This window comes from Pteronotus mesoamericanus, unplaced genomic scaffold (assembly GCF_021234165.1).
Source record: "Pteronotus mesoamericanus isolate MK-2021 breed Mesoamerican mustached bat unplaced genomic scaffold, CSHL_Meso_final contig_27, whole genome shotgun sequence".
NCBI lineage: Eukaryota > Metazoa > Chordata > Mammalia > Chiroptera > Mormoopidae > Pteronotus > Pteronotus mesoamericanus.
In genome coordinates this window covers 26,392,525-26,416,184 of record NW_026555115.1, presented here as the reverse complement: position 1 = coordinate 26,416,184, position 23,660 = coordinate 26,392,525, and the positions used below count along the sequence as shown (strand labels likewise).

The 23,660-nt window shown below is 36.0% G+C and overlaps 1 protein-coding gene across 5 annotated transcripts in view; it reads right to left on the bottom strand.

The window, feature by feature from the left end:
• GOLGB1 (golgin B1) overlaps nucleotides 1–23,660 on the bottom strand; it is an 85,231-nt gene that overhangs the window by 43,841 nt on the left and 17,730 nt on the right. The window contains exons 3-12 of one of the 5 annotated variants that reach the window (XM_054575229.1): nucleotides 23,131–23,283; nucleotides 22,817–22,969; nucleotides 20,534–20,662; nucleotides 17,726–17,746; nucleotides 16,427–16,552; nucleotides 14,739–14,861; nucleotides 13,501–13,614; nucleotides 9,071–9,473; nucleotides 7,933–8,048; nucleotides 859–973 (exon numbers count right to left, since the gene is read on the bottom strand). In XM_054575229.1, coding sequence (XP_054431204.1) covers nucleotides 859–973; nucleotides 7,933–8,048; nucleotides 9,071–9,473; nucleotides 13,501–13,614; nucleotides 14,739–14,861; nucleotides 16,427–16,552; nucleotides 17,726–17,746; nucleotides 20,534–20,662; nucleotides 22,817–22,969; nucleotides 23,131–23,283 — 1,453 coding nt within the window. The remainder of the gene's footprint in view (nucleotides 1–858; nucleotides 974–7,932; nucleotides 8,049–9,070; nucleotides 9,474–13,500; nucleotides 13,615–14,738; nucleotides 14,862–16,426; nucleotides 16,553–17,725; nucleotides 17,747–20,533; nucleotides 20,663–22,816; nucleotides 22,970–23,130; nucleotides 23,284–23,660) is intronic. The other 4 variants (XM_054575230.1, XM_054575232.1, XM_054575231.1 and 1 more) reach the window with 4 other exon arrangements.

Sequence of the window (23,660 nt, the reverse complement as noted above, 5' to 3'; positions counted from 1 at the left end):
AAAAACCATAAGGTTCTTTGAAATGGGTGATAAATGGAAGGAAGGTATGTCTTCATTCTTACTAATGATTCACACTCATTCCAACAGAATAAAACTCTAAATTCAGTTCAATCCGACAAAACTATTAAGACAGCTACTATTTGCCAGGTACGATTCTAGTTCTTGTTAAAGTATAAAGCAAAGAAGACAAGAAATGGCCCCTGTCCTGAAAGAGCTTAACTTTTCCTTTGAAGAGCAAACAGTATAAAATATAAACAGATTATTTTAATATAATGCTAAAGGAATGCAAGGATGTTACATAAGCACAAAATACATTTAACCCAACTTTGGGGGATCAAAGTCGACTTCCTGAAAAAGATAATGCCCTAGTTGAGGACTGTCAGATGACTAAAAATTAGCCAAGCTAAAGGAAAGAAACAGGGTTCTAAGCTGTGTATAGCATGAGCAAAATCCAAAATGGTTCCTACTTTTGAACCTTTATTTACACTGATCTCTAATACCTCATCTCACAAATTTATTACCAAGAATTTCTTTTTTCATTTTGCCTATTTAAAAATTCATCATCTTATTACAGTCCTATTTAGGCCATACTTCTTAGACAAGTCCTTGACCACTCCAAAATGAATATAATACAGATATCCTGCAGCATTTATAGCCCAAACTGCAAAATGTAAACATTGCTACTATGTTCAAATTGTTTAATGTGTGTTAATCCTATCTTTGATAACCACCCACTCATCTATCTAGGATCTTTATTATGAAGCAATCAGAGAATCTATCTATTATATACATATTGTGATCAAAGTAGAGGCACTTGTGGGTTAAGAAGACAGAATTGCAGTTTTCATTTATACATACCATTCTCAGCTTTCAGTTTCTCCAGCTCTGTGGCACTAAGGAGCAAGGTTTTCTTTTCATTCTCTAGCTCTAACACCCTCTTCTGCAAAATGGCAATATTCTCCTCAGTGATCGCCTAAATTGTGGAAAGACAACAAATTAATGAATCTCCAATGAAAAACTCTCATAGTAATGCCAGATAGCTTCCAGCACTTTTTGTGTTCTACAAGTTCTCCAGCCATAAAAATACTTTTAAAACAGCACCTACTTACTGCCTAAGTAATCATTAAAAAAAGGTTTCTTAAGAAAAAATATTTCACACAAAATTCCAGTTCATTGGTTTTTTAATTTAAAACTGAAGCCTAGATTACAAAGACAGAAATCCCAAGTCTATTGCAGAGAAAAAAGATGTTCAGGTCCACAAATAAATATCATAAAATTAGATTAATGCTGCCTGATAACAAGGTTGCTCTTTTTTTGTTGTTGTTGTTGTTCTTCAAGTACATTTGTCTCCATTTCCCCCCACTACTCTCCCTACCCCGAACATAAAGAGAAGCTCTCATAGAAGAACAGCGGAAAGAGTAGTATGTATCCCTTAAGAAAGAAGAGCCATAACTGTTTTGTTTTTCTTACAAAAATTCTCTTGTGCTTCATTTATGCAAACATATTGTTTGCTTTCTCTAATGACAGGCAAATATCAAATTATGCCACATCTTTAGATTTGTGTCTTTTTATGTATTTTTCTTCTCCAAGGGTATTATTCTATGTAATTTTTCAGAAAATTGTAGAAATTTTGAGCCTTGAGGGTCTTTACAGTTCACGCAGCCCCAAACTTTCATTTCATGTTTAAAGAAATGGCAGGAGATAAGTTTAAGGATTTTGTGGCTTTTATCCAGAGGGAAGTTCCCAATATGCATTATACGAGGCAAGTAAAACACAGAAATGCCACAGGTGTTTGCGGCTTGAAGAATGAGAAGACAGACTTTGGGAGAAACACAGCAGTCAGAACTTGAGGGGGGAAATCAGAGACAAAAAATTTTAATGGGAGGAGCCCTAAATTCTATTGGGTTGCCCAAAAAGTCCATTTCATTTTTTCCATAGGATGGCTCTAGTAGTGCTTGTCTTTAACTTCATTTGAAACAATTTTGTTAGACTGAATTGTGACAGCTGTCATATCAGTGTGCATTTAAAAAAAAAATCAAAACTGGTGAATATTGGGGGCAGCCATTTTAATATTGAAAATGAAAGAAAATATACAACATTTTTGGCATATTATGCTTTATTATTTCAAGAAAGGTAAAAACACAACTGAAATGCAAAAAAAGGTTTGTGCAGTGTATGGAGAAGGTGCAGTGACTGACTGAATGTGTCAAAAGTGGCTTCCAAAGTTTCTTGGTATTATTGCATTTTGGCCAAATAATTCTTTGCTGTGGGGCTGTCTTATACATTGGGAGATGTTTGGCAGCACCCCAGCCTCTACCCACTAGAAGCCAATAGCAGGAGATAGCCAACACACTCAAAATACCCAAATCAATAAAGTTATTGGTGAAAATGAAAAATTTTCTTTTATTTTACAGAAAAAGCCATATGGACTTTGACCAACCCAATATATATAAACTTATGAATAATGAACTATGTATTTGCAGGGCTGACTTGGAGCTAAGACAAAAATAATTCAACTGAGTTTTGAGTGCCTGACTATCACAGACCAGAGTTTGTGGTGTGAGTCCAAATTACTGCCTGATCAAAAAGTCATCAAAACTCTTCAGAAATTAGAAATAACAGAAAAGAGTCTTGAAAACAAAACATACACAATACTTGGGATTCAATACAAAATCACTCATCACACAAAGAAACAGGAAAATGTGATCAATTAGCAGAACAAACAAACATATATTCAACAGAAACCAAGTACAATATGATGCAGATTTTGGAATCAGCAAACGATGACTTTAAAGATACTGTTAATAACTACCTTAGGACATAAAGAAAAATATGTTTATAATGAATGAAAAAAATTGGAAGTCTTAGTAGATACTTCCATAAACAAAGGGCAAAATGGGCAGAAAAGGTATTTGAAGAAATAATGGCCAAAACTGTCCCAAATTTATACACATAAGAAACTTAACAAAAGCTAGGGAAGAAAATTATTAAGAAAGCCATAACCAAATACACACAACACAAAAAAGGATAAGAAGAAAAGTCTTAATGTTAAAATTGTGACCTGGGCCTTCTGTTGTTAATATAATACAAACGGCACCTGTAGCATGAAGAATAGCACAAGGGTTTATGATTACAAGGTTTCTATTGCACATTTTAAGTGGAGCGGAACAGTATTAATTCTAAGACTGAATGGTTAAGGATATATATTGTTAAAGTGATATATCATGTTGACACTAGTCAAAAAAAATAGAGTAGTTATATTAATATTAGACAAAAGTAGATCTCAGAGCAAAGAATGTCACCATGGATAAAGAAGGTCATTTCATAATGATAAATGGGTCACAATAAAGAAAAGACATAAAAATCATAGATAGAGAAAACAAACTGATGGGTGGGGAGCTTGGGAGGTTGGGTGGAAAAGGTGAAGAGATCAAGAGGTACTAACTGGCAGTTACAAAATAGTCTCAGGGATGTAAAAACATCATAGGGAATATAGTCAATAATAGTGTAGTAACTATGTACAGTGTGAGGGAGGTACTAGATGGGGTGGGGGGGGGGTCCACTTCGCAAATTATACAGATGTCTAATTACTATGCAGTACACTTGAAACTAAGATATTTGAATGTTAACTGTAACTGAAAAAAATTAAAACAAAACAAAAAGACAAAAAATGCTAAATGTTTCCATCTCCAATAACAGTTTATAAATACATGATGCAAAAACTGATAAAATTATAAGGAGAAATACATAAATCCACAACTATAATATGATATTTCAATATTCATTTTAATACTTGAGAGAACAAGTAGGCAAAAGAGCAGCAAGTATATAGTACACTTGAATAACACTATCAACCAGCCTCACATGATTGATATGTATAGAACACTCTAGTCAACAAGAGCAGACTACACATTATTTTCAAGTGCACATGGGACATATACCAAAATAAATGCTATTCTGGGCCATAAAACGAGTCTTAATCAATTCTAAAAGACTCAAGTCATATAAAACAGAGACTGTGGAATTGAAGATCTCTGGACATATCACCTACAAATATTTGGAAACTTAATAACCCAGAGAGCAAAGAGGAAATCAAAAGGTGTATTTGTATTTTGAACTGAGTGAAAATGAAAACACAACAGAATTGGTGGGATGCTGCTAATGCAGATTTTAGGGGGAAATGTATAGTATAAAATGCCTATATTAGAAATAAGTAAGGTCTCAAACTAATGGCCTCAGATTACACCTTAAGAAGCTAAGAAGAAATCAAATCCAAAGTAAACAGAAGAAAGGAAATAGCAAAGATCAAAGTATAAATCAATAAAACAGAAAATAGAAGACAGAAAACAACAGCGAATCAGTAAAAGCCAAAGCTGTTTTTTTGATATCAGTAATATTGGTAAACCTCTGGTCAGTCTAACCTGTATAAGAAAAAAAAAACACATTACCATTTTTGGAAATGGGACAGATGACATCACTACAGATGCAACTGATATCAAAAGGGTAATTAGGGACTATTATGAATTACTTTATACCTATAAATTTGAGACATCTGATGAAATGGACAAATTCCCTACAAGAGATATAAAAAATTCCAAAGCTCACTGAAGAACAAATGGATAACCTGAATAGCCATATAGCTATTTACTGGGTTGGCCAAAAAGCCTGTATGGTTTTTTCTGTAAAATAAAAGAACATTTTTCATTTTCACCAATAACTTTATTGATTTGGATATTCTGAGTATGTTGGCTATCTCCTGCTATTGGCTTCAAGTGGGTAAGAGGCCAGGGGTACTGCTAAACATCTTCCAGTGTATAAGACAGCCCCACAGCAAAGAATTATTTGACCTAAATGTCAATAGTTCCAAGAAACTTCACAAACCATTTCTGACACGTTCAATCAGTCACCGCACCTTCTCCATATACTCCACAAATCTTTATTTTGCGTTTCGGTTACGTTTTTACCTTTCTTGAAATAATAAAGCATAATACGCCAAAATGTTGTATATTTTCTTCCATCTTCAATATTAGAATGCTACACAAAACTTCACCAATTTTGGTTTTTTTTTTAATTCAATGTCGTTTTTAAATGCATGTTGATATGACAGCTGTCACGATACAATCTAACAAAATTGTTTTGAATGAAGTTAAAGACAATTAAGCGCTACTAAAGCCATTGTACGGAAAAAATCAAAGAAACTTTCTGGCCAACCCGATACTAAACAAATAGAATTTGTAGAGAAATATGCTTCCACAAATGAAAACTCCAAAACTAGTTGGCTTCACTGGTGAATTTTCGCAAAAAAATTTAAGGAAGGAATAATGCCAAATATATACAAAACCTTAAAAAAAACTAAAGAGATAGGAATACTTCTCAATTCATTCCAAAAGACTAGTGTTAATCATACAGCAAACCAGAAAAAGATATTACAGAAAACTATAGGCAAACTAATATTCCTCATCAACAGAAATGCAAAATTTTAAAACAAAATTTTAGCAAATTGAATCTAACAAAATAGAAAGATAATATATTATTACCAAGTGAGGTTTATCCCTGAAAAACGCTCATTCACTGATAGTGGGAATGTAAAATGATACAACCACTTTGGAAAACAGCCTGGCAATGTCTTAAAACCTTCCAAATATTTCCCATATGATTCAGACATTTCACTTCTAGGTATTTACCAAGCATAAAGGAAGAACAGGTTCAAAGATTTGTAAAAGAACTTTCATAGAAGCTTCATTTGTAATTGCCCAAAACTGTCAACCACCCAAATCTGTCCAACGATAAATGGATAAACAAATTGTAGTATGTACAATAGCCTCAATGATATAAAGGAATGAATTATTGCTACTCACATAATAGGATGAGTCTCAAAATAAATACGCTGAACAAAAGAAACCAGAAAAATTAAAGAGTATATACAAATTATATAAAATCCTAAAAAACACAAACTAATCTATAATGATAGAAAAATTATCAGTGGTTGCCTGGGTAGGGGGGGAGATGTGAGGAAGAAACTAAAAGGGAGCATGATAACGAATATGTTCATATTCTTGACTGTGGTGATGATTTAATGCATATGCCAAAATTGATCAAACTGTATAATTTATAAGTGTGCATATTATTGTATGACAATTTTACCTCTATTTGAGCTGTTTAAAAGGAAAATATGTCAATAGATAAATGAAAATAAAATTCCTAAAACTTAAAATTATCAAGAAAATTATAGCCCAGTCATGCAAAAGGAAAATGCAGTATATCCACTGAATGGAATACTTTTCAGCAATATAAAAGAATTATAATATATGAAACAGTATGGATGAAACTCAAAATATGCTAAGTGAAAGAAGCTTTACACAAAAGAGAATATATATATGATTACATTAATATGAAGTTTTAAAACAGGCATTTTGCCCTGGTTGGTGTGGCTCAGCAGACTGAGCACCTGCCTATGAAGCAAAGGGTCGCCCCTTGGATTCCCAGTGTAGAGCACATGCCTAGGGCACAGGCCAGATCCCAAGCAGGGGGCGCATGAGATGCACCCGCACATTCATGTTTCTCTCCCTCTTTCTCCCACCCTTCTCCTCTCTAAAAATAAATAAATATTTTTTTAAAATAAAAAAAATCTTTTAAAAAATAAAAAAAAAGTAATAAAACAGGCATAATTCATCTACAGTGAAAAAAAGAGCACTGGATGCCTCCAGAGAGGAAAGGTGGGACTGACCTCAAAAGGTATGAGTTGAAACTAGTATAATTTTATTAACCAATATAACCCTGATAAATTCAATTTAAAAAAATATGAGGATATACTTTCTGGAATGATGGTAATAATATATCCTGATAAGGATTTGGGTAACAGGCATATGCATTTAACAAAACTCAATGAATGGTATACTTAATATTTGTACATATCATGCTTTGTAGATCCTCAAGAACTACAAATATTAAAATCTAGTCAACTATATGCATGCTGAAATATTTAGCAGAAAATGTACTGATGTTCACAACTTACTGTGAAATGTATTAAAAAATTACGATGAGTTGATGGATAAATGGATTATTTGATAAAGCAAATATAGTAAAATGTTAGTGATAGAATCTAGAAGATGGGTATACACATGTTCACTACAAATCTCTTTAAATGCTTCTGAATTGTTGAAAATTTCTTAACAAAACATTGAAGGAAAAAGTTGAAAATGAAAGAACAGAAGAGATTGGAAAGCCTATATGCTAGAAACCAGGAAATAAAAATTTTTATCAGTGCATAGTACTGCCCTGGAAACATGGGACTCTCCTGGCCAATACGTCTGTCAGTTTGGGAAGGTATAATCTTAGAATGGAGATGAATGATTCCAGTTATCCTACTTTGACATAGCTAATTAAGATCATCAAATTAACTCCCCTTGTTCTGATATTCTTGCTCAATTAGGAGCCTTCTGGTAATTATAAGCTAACTTCCCACAGAGATTTTTATAGAAGGAAGAAAAAAAATACAGGTCAATCAACAGCCACTTAGTAATTAAATGCTTTATTGTTAATTAATTAATGGAAGCATTATGATTTCTATAATAAACATAAATTTGGTTAGACCGAATTGTATATATTAATCAAATCTCAGCCTACCAAAACCAAAATTGCCTTCTCAACTGAGAAAACTGATTAGAAGATTTAAAAAATAATGATTCATCTTCAATACAGATTTCTAAGACCTTGGTTAAGAAAGGCTTCTGAGATCATGGTGCTTGTTATCTACTTTTTTCTCATTATTCATTTTTGAGACACTAAGTTAACATCTTTCCTGATTCCTTTCAAAAATGCATTTTATCAGGCATAAAAGACAGAAGGCATACACTGCTTTATGAAATAAATTCTCATTAGAACACCCAAAGACAAAAAGATCATATTCATAAGAAGAATACATTTAATTACCTGTGTCTCCTCATTATAAATATCTGGGAAAGAGGTCTGAGATGCTGTTTCATCTTTCTGCAAGGTTGATTTATTTAGAAATTGGCTAACTTCTTTGGATTTTTGCTTGAGTTGATCTAAGAAAAAGAAAATAAATAGAAATGATCTCTATGTCAAGTCTAAAACTTAATGAGTTATTATTTTCTAGTGATACATTATATGCTGTTTACTCCAGTTTAGTTATCTTGATTTAAAGTTATGGTGCCAATGATGGCATTTTTTAAAACTGTTCAAATGCTCTCAAGGACCAAAAGGCAACTCAGTAAGCCACTTGCTTCAAAGGTAAAATAAAACAGGCCTAGGCATTTTTTAAAAAGTCATTTTTCCTTTCCCCCTTAAAAATGTCTTTAGTGTTTTTTATTTCTCCACTCCTCACCTAAGTGTTATAAATCCCACTGAGAGTCTATAGCACAGTTTTAAACACGAACATGATGCACTTAAGAGGACAGTGTGCTTGTAACATGAAGTTCCCATATTATTCCCTTCAAGGCTTCCTGGTTAACATTCAATTCTTCAATACAGATCTTCAACTCAATTCTTTCTAAAATCTTTCCTTTATGTATATGCCAATCTATTAGAATTAAACTAGAGGCATCTATAACTTTAATAACGTTTTTTAAAAGATGTTTTCTTTAAACCTTTGTGAGGAATAAAAGTTTTCTTTAAAAAGAAACTTCCAATTACAAGAAAAACAGTCAGATCCATCTTTAGAAGTAAAAATTACTCCACACAATTCAGTCTCCCTACCTATGCACCTAAGATCTGGCTTGAGTCATGCACAAATTAAATCAAATCCTACTCATTTCAGTCACTGAACCCTTCAGACCAGAGTCATGTTTCACATAGCATTCTTTTAAATATCTGGCACAGCATTATCAAAAGTTTTTAGTACTGTGATGATAATTATAGTATTAAGCAAGATTATAACTTTAGTCAGAGACAGGAAAAATGCAACAGAGTTCAGAAGAGATGACTTTCTCAATCCTTCTATTGATTCAATTGGTTTGAGCAAATGATACCATTAACAGATCCCTAGAATTCTGAAGTAGAAGCACGCAAGCACTAGTCAAGTGGGCTTCAAAAACAATCAAACACTGACCTTCCAGCTGTTGAATGGCCTGAGCTGAATGAAGTACCTGTACACTCCTATCTTGGAGAAGCTTTGAATTTTCATCCTTTAGAGCATCACAGGCAGAGTGTAGTTCTTGCTCAGTCTTTTGAAGACTCAAAATGTGAGAGGTCTTCTCTTCTATTTCTGCTTTGTGCTTCTGCTCCAAAGCAGTGTACTGGGACTGAAGTTCAGCCTGGGCTTGACCTGCTTGCTCAAGCTGTTCCAGTAGATGACGCATTTCTTCCTGCAGGTTATGGAAGGATAATTTTCTTTCTGCCACTTCAAGTTCCATCTTTTCCATCAGAGTCTTGGACTCCTCTCTTTCGGTTTCCACAGTGTTTCTTAAAGTATTATACTCAGCTTCCATCTGCTGTAACCGCTGAGAGAGAATCTAAGAAAAAAAGACAAAGCCTCATGAACCATAAATTATTCCATTTCAGTAAGCATAAATTCATTTCAATAAGCACAGTGAAGTGAAGCATGGGGCTAGACACTCAACGCCAAACCTACAATGGTGTAAGACCCTCAATATCTGCTCCTTGATACTTTTGAGAGTTTGTATTTATTTGAGCCATTGTCTTTTCATTTGTGCCTCTCCCAATACAAACTAAGCTCAATAAGAGAAGGAATTATGTCTGTTTTATCATCACTGCTCTCTAGCACATAGCACAGTATATAGTACTTTGAGTACTGAAATGAATGAATAAATGAATCCAGGCCCTGCCCTCAAAGAACTCAGAATTCAGATGGAGAGTCATATTTAAACAAAGCATTATAATGCAAAATGAGAGAGGCCATGGAAGAGATATTTATAAGGCAATAAAAGGAACAAAGGAGGAGGAAGATTTACCAAAAGTCACATATATATAACTATCTACATAGTACCTATCTAGTAAGTGGCATAACAAGGATTTAAATCTGATTACCTGATGACAGCCAAGAGGGGCCTTGGGGTCAGGGTATCACTTCTGTTACTGGAGCGAAGGGAACACATTTCTAAGCAAGAAAGTTCTTGTTAAGGAGAGTTGAAAGTTAAGAAAAAAGGAGATGCTTGACTTTCTCCAGCAGCATGCTGCTCCCAGGTAAACAAGGAGAGAATGTCAACTGAGGCACCAACTCCACATTACAATGTGGCTTTCTGAATGTGATAGGGCAGGGACACAGGGAACCCAAGGGCTGTAGCCCAGGTTTTCCAGTCAAGATGGCAAGGTAGGCAGACATGGCTCACCTCTTCACACAACCACATCAGATTTAAACTACACTATATACAATCATCACTCAGAAATGCCAGAAATCAAGCTGAATGGAAATCTGACAACTACAGAATTAAAGAAACCATATCCATCCAGACTGGTGGAAGTGGCGCAGATGCAGAACGGGTTGGTCCCACACCCATGCATGGTGGATAAAAATTAGTGAGTGGTATCTCAGGAGTGAGGAGTACCACTCCACACCAGGCCCCCCAGCCCAGGGTTCCAGTGCCAGGATGATAAGCCCCATAACTTCTGGCTGCAAAAACCAGAGAAGATTGAGTTGTAGAAGAAACTCCTGGAGCCCCAAGCAGTACCTCTTAAAGAACCCACACAACTCACCTCTCAGACTCACTCTCTCTGAGCTCCAAGCACCAGGGTAGCAGCTTAAAAGTCACCAGAGGCATACTGGGGGAAATTGAAGTGTCTAGCATCAAGGTGAGCCAGAGGCTACTGTTTTTTTTCTAAACCCTCTCCCCTCAGAGCCACAGAGACGTCAAGCTGGTGCAATAGCTGAGACTCCATCAAACTGGCTAACACAATTTGACCCACCTTGGAGATCCCCAGAGACCTGGCTCCACCCAACTTATGGGCCCACTCAAGCGGCTTTTCCATAGGAATCGCTGGTCTTGGCTCAGCTGCACAACTTCCTAAATCCTCTCAAACAAGCAATAGCTGGACTCAGTGTGCCCCAGACTGGGCCCTAGCAGCACCCAGCCTGGATTCATAGCTTGGCTTAACCTGGGAATCTCCGAGCCCAAAACAAGCAGCAGCCATCTCCTATTGCTTTATAGCTCAGGCAGGGTGGCCCTGGGCAAAATACAGGCAGGGGCTGACCTTGGCCTGCACCACCTGGGCAAACCCAGGGCCAGGGCACCCAGTGGACAGCTACAAACCGTATCAGAGCACCATCACCCTGCCTCCACACAGCTGATCCTCCACAGAGGGTGGAGGTTGGTGGTAAGTGGTCACAGCCAATCTTTGCCGCTGACTGGCAAATCCCTCCCATTGATCTGCCAATAGCAACCAAGGCTCAACTACACGAAGAGAGTATACTCGGCCCACACAAAAGGCACACCTTGAATACCCAGCTTGGATGATAGGGGAGGCTGTGCCACTGGACCCTACAAGACACCTACTACATTAGGCCCCACTACCAAGACACAGAGCCAAGGCCACTGTACATAATATATAGAAACAAACATAGGGAGGCTGCCAAAATGAGGACACAGAGAAACATGGCCCAAATGAAAGAGCAGATCAAAACTCCAGAAAATAGAGCTAAACAAAAGGGAGATAAGCAATCTATCAGATGCAGAGTTCAAAACACTGGTTATAAGGATGCTCAAGGAACTTAGTGAGGACCTCAACAGCATAAAAAAGATCCAGTCAGAAACAAAGGATACACTAATTGAAATGAAGAACAATTTACAGGGAAACAACAGTAGAGTGGATGAAGCCGAAAATCTAATCAATCGTTTGGAACATAAGGAACAAAAAAACAACCAATCAGAGCAAGAAGAAGAAGAAAGAACCCAAAAAAGCAAGGATAGTGCAGACAGCCTCTGGGACAACTTCAACATTCTAACATTCACATCATAGGGGTGGCAGAAGGGCAAGCCAAACAGCAAGAAATTGGAAATCTATGTGAAAAAATAACAAAAGAAAACTTTCCTAATTTGGTGAAGGAAATAGACATGCAAGTATAGGGAGAACAGAGAGGCCCAAACAAGATGGATGCAAAAAAGCCCACTCCAAGACACATAATAATTAAAATGCCAAAGGTTAAAGACAAAGAGAGAATCTTAACAGTAGCAAGAGAAAAGCAGTTAGTTTCCATAAGACTGTCATCTGATTTCTCAAAAGAAACTGACAGCTAAAAGGGACTGGCAAGAAATATTCAGTCAGGAAAAGCAGGAACCTACAGTGAAGACTGTTCTACCCAGCAAAGCTATCATTTAGAGTCCAAGGGCAGATAAAGAACTTTCCATACCAAAAAAAAAAACAACAAAAAAAAACAAACAAAAACAAAACAAAAACAAAAAAAAAAAAACCCAAAAAACAAAACCTAAAGGAGTTCATCATCACCAAATCATTATTATACGAAATGTTAAAGGGACTTATTTAAGAAAAAGATCAAAACTATGGACAATACAATGGTAATAAATAGATATCTATCAACAATTGAATCTACAAAACAAACTAAGCAAACAAGAAGAACAGAGACAGAATCATGGATACAGAGAGCATTTTGGTGGGTACCAGATGGGAGCGGGGTGTGGGGGAATGGGTGAAGAGTTGAGGGGATTAAGAAGTGCAAATAGGTAGTTCCAGAATAGCCAAGGGGATGTAAAGCACAGTATAAGAAATGGACTAGCCAAAGAACTTATACATGACCCATGGACATGAACAATGGTTGGGAGTATTGCCTGATGGAACAGGTATTGCTGGGTGGAGGGGGACAAAGGGGGAAAAATCAGGACAACTGTAATAGCATAATCAATAAAATATAATTTTAAGAAAAGAGTGCCCAAATAGATAAACATGGGTCTACACCAGACAGGCAAAAAAGAGGGGCCAAAAAATAACTAACAATGCTAGAGAAACAAACTAAAAGGATCAAGGGACCTCAATGAGAAGCAAGGTCAGGAGAGCCTAAGAAAGAGAACAAGATGGGTTACAGTCGGGGAATGGGACTCTTGAGTTTAAGATCTTAGAACATCGGCATCCTTGATGAGCTTTAAATTCAGGGGAATGTTGCATGGTGGGATTATGTCAATCCCACAGAAAGTCAACCAGCAAAAACAAGCAAAGAAGGGACAATACATAAAGCACAAGAACCAGTCAAGACAGAGAAAAGGTAAACTGATAGAAAAGAAACTCACCAGCGTAAAATATGACATTCTAGAAAAACGAGCACCCTATATGTAAAATCCCAAAGGAAAAGAATGGCAATGAAAGATGTGGAATGTAAGCTTCACAAAGGAAAAAACAGTCCTGTATCTGTTTTGCTTATAATGCATCAGCACCACAGGGAATTCGTTCAAAGAATGAAGAAATGCCATCAGTTCTCTGAAAACTTGTAACAAACTCTTATATATGCTGCCTGGAAAACTAAAATAGAAATGAGTATTGCCAAGGCAGACAGTAACTATCGTAAGGCAGTACCTGGTTTCTCTGCTCGGCAGCGGTCAGCTCCTGTTGCAGCAAGTCCACAACCTGAGCCCTGCCCAACAAGGCTTCTTCGTGTTCTTCAAGCTTCCTCTGTAGGACCCGCAATTTCTGAGAAAAAAATGTTTTAGACTTAGTGTGCTAACAAATGAGCACTATCATCTACTTACCTTTCAAAATGTTATGTAGATTTGTGTACTTAAGATTTCTGGATGCTGAGGATGACAGATTAAAGAGTGGGACACCAGCATGCCACGCTCCCCGTCCAGCAGCAAGAAAGAATCTCCAAAAATGTCTCATCCAGAGCACTGAATACCACCAAAATGAGATGCAAGCAAATCCCTGAATTAGGGAGCCTTTCTAATAATTGAAGAAAATGACACATATCCACTTTTTAAATTATATAGTCAATATCCTGTACCTGAATAACATAAGTACGTGTATATCTCACTCACCAAAGAAAATATTCTCCTCAGGCAAGAACCATTTCTCTTCCAGTATCATGCATGGGACATGTTTTCAATAAACATTTTGTTGACTGAGTAAATCTATGATATATGTGTGCATTCATATTCTACTTTAAAAAGTGTTATATTCTAAGCCTCATTTAGTGGTGTTTTCTGAAGGACTGCTTAGAACTTGGAAGATGTGTTCACGGAAAAACAATTAAATGGATCAATCATGAAAGACCCCTGGAGTGCCTTTAGGTACCACACTGCACTACACACTAAATAGAAACAAATACCTTTGAGTTAGTAGAGATAAGCTCAAAAAAAAAAAAAAAATGAAGCCAATTTTCAAAATAAACTCAACGAATTTTTAAAAAATAGTGATTTAATAAAAGACTTCATGGCTTTAAAATCAATCCTTTTCATCTTTAATTTTTGAAAGTTTAAAACTGGCTTCATTGATCTGAAGATTTGGATCAGGTTGTTAATGCCCAGAGGTAGTGTCCATGATCAGCAAACAAAAGAGAAACCAATTTCTGACTACCACATACATTTGCCAATTAAACTCAGCTTTTGAGTACCTACAACCTGGTTAAAGAGGCAAGGTAAGGATAAGAAAAAAATAAATAATCAATATGCAACAGAAGAGAACACCAAAAAGAAGCCAATTAGGGAGCACGCTAAGACCATGTGAAGAGCAGTGGGTAAAGGTGAAAAAGTGGCTGCGACCATTTAATTAAATGTTAACCAAAATGACAGTCATTCTACTAAGTTTTAGCAACACACCTGTTGCATCTCTGTTTCCACATCTGCCTGGGTTACTAACTGAAGAAGCTCATCTTCATGAAGACGAACTTGTGTTTCAAAGCGGGCATCTTTCTCTCGGACCACCTGCTGCATGGAACTCAACTAAAGACACACACCAGAGAAACTATACAAGTTACACTCCCCAAATATCACGAACAAAACTCACAGACTATTCTACAAAGATAGACACTGAAAATTGGTAGACAATAGATTTTTTAAATTAAATTCTGAATGTCAAAGTTGATAATGTTGGAAGAGAGACGGGCCTGACAGTAACTTACAATTGTGACAGTTAAGCCTATTATCAAAATCAGAAGTCAGCCTAAACATAAATTTTGATTGAAAATTACACTTGCATGGTTGCTAGAAATGTTTATGTATACAGTAGGTACCTATTTTTAAAGTTTTAAGGAGATTAGAATATTAAACACACAAAGTGAAGTTAGATTTCTGTTAAGCCCTAGACACTCCTTTCAATATCACACTCATGTTCAAAAACTTTTAAGGAAATTCTCTAAGTCAAACTTCAAACTAATAGACCTTTTATTCAAGATTCTCTGCAACTGAAAATAGAAATCTTTCTTTCTAGACTTGTTTTCAAAGAATTGCTTCTACCAAAAAACTTTGTGTACCCATACCACCTCCCCAAATAGCTATTTTCAGCTGTTCATTATTTGAAGGCTTTTAGATCACCCTCATTTGTAACTGTCTCTTAACAAAAGGCAATGGAAATAAATTGACTGACTGTGAGCTGCTCAGTATCAGTGTTGTTTTGTTTTGAGGTTGTGTGTGTGTGTGTTGTGTTGTGTTGTGTTGTGTGTGTGTGTGTGTGTGTGTGTGTGTATGTGTGTAGGACACAATAAAAGCTAATAGGTAAAAAGTAAGGATTTTAGGATATATAATTTTAACTGTATACATAGCAGTAGACCATCCACAGACAGAAGGCACCTCTAATACTGCGAGTTATCAATAAAGTGAACACCTGATGAATAAGATTAACTATGGTGCAAAGGCACTTCAGGAAAAAAAAATGTGTCAGGAGTCAAAAGCATCCTCAAAGGAAAAATATGGGGGTAGGTGGTCAAACTGGAAATTTAGAAAAATGGAGAGAAAGAGTTGAGGACACCAGTCCAAATAGTCTGGTCCTGGTAGCCAAAAAAGAAAAAAAAAAAATAAGAAAAAAAAAAGCATAAAAATGTCACATACTAGTGCTATTTAATATTAAATCACATAACCTATATCACTTTCTCTTGCATACTCATTAAGTTATCTTCTGATTATAATTTAACTTCACAATGAAATTTTATTCAGGGAAAGAACAGACCTAATCATTTGTATTTCTTTTAGTTTATCTGTCAGTCTCTTTTGAACTTAGCATGAGCGCATTCCTAAGAGACTGAATCTCTGTGTGCCATTAAAATCAAATCTCTGGGTCTGTAGAACTAAGAAACAGATATCAATTAGGCTATGGCAAATCATTCAAGGTAAATAAAACTTCTAATTCTTCTAATGCCATACCCTTTTAATTTCTAGTATAACACTCTTAGCTTTATTCTTTCATCTACTAAGCTTTTAAAACTGAGTGTCTGAATTGACTTGTCATGTAATAATCTATTAGACTTTTGTGATTCCTCATTCTAATTATTACAAGGTACCTTCCACCCTACCTGAGCAGCTTGCTCTGCCTGTGTCTGGCTGAGCTGGGCTTGCAAAGTACTAATGAGTTCCTCCTTCTCTTGGAGCTGTTGCTTCATCACTGAAAATTTTTCCATCTCTGTTGAATTCTTATCAAACTGAAGACACAAAAGGGAAAAATATTTATTTAATCAAAATAATTAGCATTCTTAATTTTTTCACCTCCCTTTCTCGTTTGTCCTAAATACCTACCAATATCCTTCTAATTTCCACTTAACACAAAAGGGAATTGCACATACTGCAGTTCTTAAAAAAACACAAACTATTTTTCAGTGGTAGAAGCAATAACAGCATTTTAAAATGTTTCTCACATAGAAAGAGACAGTACAACCAGATAGCAAAACCCAAAACCTATGGACAATTATTTACAGCAAAACTAGGAAGGCAGTCCCACAAACCCTAAAATACAAGCAGGTAGGGACAATCTACCAAAAGGCACAAGAGCTGCATGGCATTAGAGTCTCTGTGAGAGGAAGCAAGAGAAACATCTGATGGCCTTGAAAATAGGAAGACCCCAAAAGAGCCAATAAGCATTCACTGGAAAACAAAACTGTCCAACCTTAGAACAGCAGTTTAAATTGGCAGGATTTGTCCATTTTCCAGTATTGGATAAATGCAAGAGGTCCACAGTAAGAACTAAAAACCTACAACAATCTTGTTCCTCTGAACTCTCAAAATTGACTTAGCAGAGCTGCCTTCTAAGACATGGACCTGCACTAAAAAGATATGTCAAAGAATGAAATAAAAGTTCAGCAGAATAGAAAAAAAAGGTCTATACATGAGCTATATGTCTCATTATTGATTAGTCATATATGGCTACAAAACGCTGGAAATATGCCTAATGTGAATGAGGAATTTAATTAATTATTAACATTATTTAATTTTAATTAATTTAAATTTAAAAACTGAATAGAATATTTTTCCATTAAATACAACTGTTTTGATATGAGTACATTTCCCTTTATCATATAAGATACTGTTGAATTGTCTTGCAAGTAATAAGTGTACGTGTTGTTCCTAATGTTATAATAAACACATCTCCTATCCAGTTGGTGTAAATGGATTGATTCAGTTTGGATATCTTTTCTACACATCTGTATAACATCGTTATGTGTTTTTTGAACGCTCTATGCAGAGTCTGAGTAACAGCTGATACCTATGAAAATCATAATGGTAATTAAACTGACATTATAAATGCCTACTATTTTAATTATAAATGAATTATTCTTCTAGTGCAAAAATAAATATAGTCACATTTTTTCAATCCTTACCTGAGGACATTTTTTCATCGCCTTTTAGAGAGACAGGAAGGGAGACAGGAAGGGAGAGAGAGAAATAACAGTGCGAAAGAGAAGCATCAATTGGTTGTCTACCTTACACGCCCAGACTGGGGATCATAAGTGCCCAGGCCAGGGATCAAACACACAACATAGGCATAAGCCCTGACTGGGAATCGAACCCACAACCCTTCAGTGATGGAAAGATGCTCCAACCAGCTAAGCCAAAACAGCCAGGGCAGTATAGAAGTATAGACACATTTTTAAGTTTAAAATGAAGTCACAGTGCTGACGCACAGTTCATTCCACTTTATTTTGGGGAGTATTCCATCAGAGGTACCATAGTTGAACTATTCATCTGCTGATAGACATATGAACTGTTTCAAGGTTTTGGTTAATACAAGTAAAGCTGCTATGAACATTTATATAAAAGTCTTTGTATGCTTTCATTTCTCACAGATATAGCTTTGAAGTTGAGATGCTTTTCAAAGTCAAATTATTCTCCTAAAAATAATGAACTAGTTTCTCAATGTAGATGCAAATACTAAAGGAAAATGATATTTCAACCCTCGGTTCAGTAACAGGAGAACTTTTAGGTATGTTTGGGACAACTAAATGATCTATTTTCTCAATTGGAAATTTTATAAAATCAAAACACAGACAAATTATTCCCAATGAAAATGTAGCATCCGAATCTAGATATACTATATAAAATATACATGAAATTTCAGTCTTAGGTGGGAAAATGGAGACAACTGTATTTGAACAACAATAAAAAATAAAAAGAAATTTCAGACAGTGCAGAAAAAATGTAAAATAACACAAAAATATTTTGTTTTTCTTTTCCTTTTCAAACTTTGAGGTACATTATGAAGAAGTGTCTATTTAGTGCTTTAGCCTTAACATCCAGGATAGGAGGTGGGGTCACCACAGAGCTAATGTAAAGGGATGCGACTTAAAAGAAGCTTCAAACTTACACCACATAGATTTACATATACAGGCCTACCACACCTACTATTAAGTCAATTGCTTGAAAAATCATAATGAAAATACCCAGAGAAATAATATTAAAGGGGAGATGATTATGAAGGATAAGGATCTGCTGCTGTAAGGAAAGGCAGGATTGGGTTTCCAGAAGCTGGGCTTTAGGAGGCATACATGAGTCTCCTAGAGAATATATGGTCATAGGGAGACTGTCAAATAGGGCTTTGAAAACATCCACAAGAGTTATAAGCAAAATAACTAGTATATAGTGGACAACCATTAAACAGTTGTTGAATTACTGAAAGAATTATTAAAAATACAGTAGGGTTGATGACACGTGCCACGATTCAAAAGTGTAAAAAAAAAAAGGTAACCAATTTCTACGGAATCTCATTTTGCTTTTGAGTCTACCCAACAGAAGAGATCTATCTTCAAATCATGAATGAACATAACTTAGTCTCTCCCTATTTTAGCCAATGCTTTTTAGGTATTATCTTAGTTGCTTCAGGATTTAATCTCAGTAAATTACATCTTTTTTCTCCCTCTTTCTGATAAGCTCCTCTCCAGAGATTAAGTTCTTGCAGATCTGAGGCAGAGATGTTTTGTCACTGACATGCTCTGAAAGAGCCTGTCTCAGTGGGCTGGGCATCCTGCTGCAGTGAGGCTAGTCCTGCCCATTTCCAAATTGAACCCACTGTTGAAACGGCTGGCCTTACTATAGACTCGCCATACAGATTCCATTTGCAACCTCCATGTCCTGACTTCATGTCTCTTCCAGTCCTCTTAGCATTTGTGCATCCTCCACGATGATATGAGAAATTCTGGACTTCCTACATGACATACATATGACACGGGAACCAGAGATCCTAGCATAGGCTTATTTGCCAAGACCTCTCCTCCAGGCAGTTCAAATAAACCATAGCTGGTTGCTCTGCATACTGAATATACTCAACATTTGACTCCCCTAAACGGTTTACAGTTTATACAGGCTATGCACCAAGAAGCAAGTAAGCCCCCTTGCTCTAAGATTCCCCAAATCTCTCTGGCCCTCCCCTTACCCTTTGCCGATTTCCCACAGATCTGATTGTGGGGTAGAAGAAAATATTCTTTATCTTGAAAGTATAGTGCTTTGAACCTATTGGGCTCAATTATATATATTGTTAAAATCATTTTCACCTGTTTCTTCTTTGTCTATTATAATGCAGCTACTAAAAATTTAAAATTATACATGTGACTTACATTATATTATTACTGGACAACACTGGCATAGACCAAAGTGAAGGGTAGGGGAAAGGAAGCAAGAAAATTAGAAATCCAACTGTCTTATCTTTGAATACAACACAAAAAAGCAACAGAAAAGAGAGGTCTGTTAAAATGACAAAGCTTCCCTGAACCAAGACTTCTTTTACTATTTTTTATCATTACTTTTTATAATCCTCATCCAAGCTTATGTTTATTGATTTTAGAGAGGAGGGGGGGCTGGGGGAGACATCAATGTGAGGGAGAAACACTGATCGGTTGCCCCCTGTACATGCCACGACCAGGGATTAAACCTGCAACCTAGGTATGTGCCCTAATCAGGAACTGAACCCACAAACTTCTGGTGTACAGGGTTACACTCCAACCAACTAGGCCACCTGGCCAGGGAATGACTCCTTTTAAAAGTTAAGGAAAATTCCCAGACTTAGGAAAAAAGGAAGAAAATTGATACATAATATGGATAAATATCTACTGGACACCTAAAAAATGTATTTGTCCTATAATTCAATGGGCTTTAGTGAACTGTTAACTCAATGATGAGGTGACATACACCCCTACCTCTGTAGCTTGCTCTGCCTGTGCCTGGGTAAGTTGGGCTTGCAAACTGCTAATTAGTTTCTCCTTCTCCTGGAGTTTATGTTTTATCTTTTCTACTTCCATCTCTTCCTCTGCAGAACTCCTGTCATGCTGAAAATACAAGAGATAGTCATTTAGTCAATATACATTTGATCTTTTACTCTAATTTGCCCTATAAAGTCATTTGATCATAGTTTTATCAAACTTATGGGAGCAAGAAATAACACTTGACCTAAAAAAAGGAAGAAATCTTAAGAGTTTTCCAGTTTCAGTAGGGCCAAGTAGTTCCTGCTGGACCCATCCTCCCTCAGATAACAACTGTAAGTCTGAATAAGAAATGAAACAGCTCTCTGAAAATGAGGAGAGCAACCAAACGCCAATGATACTGGAAGGGAGTTGACAGTTGGAAGAAATGATACCGAGTTTCCCATTTTTAAGGTTTTTTAATCTGAAGGCAAAACCAGTCAAGTGCCATGCAGGACTCAACAAAAAATTCAGTCTCACTACCTTGAAAAACCAGAGGCCTAAACTGCAAAGTGAGGGGCAAAACATCATAAAGAACCAGTGAGAGGAAATCTCAATCTTTCAATAGTCTATTTTTTCTCCAAAAGCCCCTTAGACTGAACCAGATTATGCCCGCTCCCCTTTAAATTCACACTGCCTACCCCAAATGAACCTAGTCTCCTTATTAAGACTACACAGAATAATTTTATACTTTTTGCCACATAGTAGTTGGTGAAGCATCTGAATATTTTTTTTTTCATTTTTTAAATTTATTTACTTTTTAAATACATTTGTCTCTGCCTCCCCCCACCTCTTTCCCTTGCCCCCTCCCTTCTTCCCTCCCTCAGCTCTTCCCCTTTGGTTTTGTCCATGAGTCCATGCTGTATGTTCCTTGACTTTCCCCTTCCCTTCCCTTTCCCCGCCCACCCCTTCCCTCTTGTCTCTGTTGATTTCTTTTCCTTTCAGTGTGAAGCATCTGAATATTGCCATCATTTCTTCAACTATAGTTTGCACAGAATACCTAGCTCTGTAATATGTATACAGCAGTTAGAGGGCTATTGTGACTGACTGCTGGAGCTTTGAAATCTTTTAATCCAACCTTTTAATTTAACAGAGGAAGGAAGTGATGTAAAATGATTTGTTTAAGGTCTCAGAGCTTTAAAAAGAAAGCAGATTGTAAAACGATAATTTAAAAATGTAACAACATAGCAGAGGAAAGGAAAGTTAGAAGAAACAAAGCGACATGGGGAGAGAAGTTGCTGCTACCACAGCTAGGGGAAGAAGGAATTACCAGAATCAAGATGAAGAAATTGTATGAAAAAAAAATGAGAGAAACTTCTAAAATGAGCTTTGAAAAGTTCAATAAGGCTATCAATGCAGGAAAAGTAAGGAAAATGCTTCAGAGCATTAGACCCAATAAGAATGACTAACTAGGGAGCTAACTAGTTACCCTGAGGGTTGTGCCTAGAGCATCTATTAAAACTTAATTTCCCAAGAACTAAAAGTATTGAGAATAAGAGTACTAGTGGGTCAAAGGATGAGATAGGAAGAATTTAAGAAAATAAAAAGATTTCTTATGTCAATTTCTAAAAGTGAAGTCTAGGCCAACTGTAGTGTGTACACATGCTGTACCAGCATATACTCTATACCAAATTCAGAAAGGTATAAACACTAAATTTAAAACAATGCTCTATTCCTCAAAAGGTACCACTTTCCCTACTCTTCTTCTATCTCCAACCTGAAACTGTTTTATTGGTGGTGGTCATCAATCTAGAGAATACACCTTATGGGGGGCAAGGCAATATAAATAATTCAGCCTATAATGGATGAAACTTTAATCCACTAGTATATAACCATATAAGGGCACAAAATATTCTGTTTAAATCACTGAATTAAACAATTTCAGAGCCGGAAGAAACTAGAGACCAGCTAGTTTAACCTTCTTACCAATGACAAAACCTATCTGAAAGCTATGTGCTTCTCCTATCTAAAAACCTCACCTCAGTATTTACTCCTTCCCATTAGCCTTTTTAATTCTTAAAAGTCTAAGTAACAACTGGCATTTCATTTCCATGTTTTCTGTTGACCTTTTGTTCAACCTGCATGTGGCCCACAGCCCAGCTAGACTGCTGCAAGTTCAATAAGGACAGCATTTAGTGCTGTATTACTTTAGCTTCATAAGTATTTGTGATTAATGAAAGATCTGTTAAATAGGAAGGCTTTTTCCACTTAGAAAATATGTATTATACTCAGTCACCATACCTTGGAGAGTTGCTCCTCTGACTGAGGTCCTATAGGCAGACCAGTCCCTCCTTGAGCCTTAATTTCTTCTATGTGTTTATTCAAAGAAGTTAATTTGGCCTTAGCATGAAGTTTCAGCTTTTTAATTTTGCTCTCAGCAGCTTTTCTTTCTTCCTGTCAGAGAACAAGGATGACAAATACATATATGTTTACTCATTGTTTATCTAGCTCATAACAAAAGTAGGCATCATCTTATCATATCAGGGAAATAAGAATCAGATTCTCCAATAATTTTTTAGTAAATACTGAGCAAGAAAGAAGCAAAACAATGGTACCTGTAGAACTTCATCTTTCTGCTGCAGTTCAGTATCCTTCTGTCTAATGATTTCTTTTAGCTCCACCACCAACCTCTCTGCATAAGCCAGGCGCTCCAGAACATCCTCTTGAGTTTTATCATTACATTTCATGGCAGATTCTTCGGGTAATTCCTAGCATTTAGACAAAAAATTGCCAATGTACCATGGAAAAGGTATTGACTTCTAAACAGGAGTTCCTTCATTTCAATTTCATCTTATCCCAACTCTTAATCTTACTTAGGAAATCTTTCCAACTCTAAACCAATAATAATTATTCTCATAGCAATTATAATAGGTTAAGTATTTTATAAATGCTAAGCATTTTATAAACATTATCTTATTTACAGTTTTAGTATTCTAATTTTACCAAAGAGAAAAATAAAGGAAGCAAAGATCATAAACTATTAAGTGGGAGAGCCCAAAATTTTAAATTTAAAATGAAGAGAGTAGTTGAATAAAATTCTCTTAAACTCTAGGCAATACTGCTTGTCTTTTCAGAAAACTAAAGG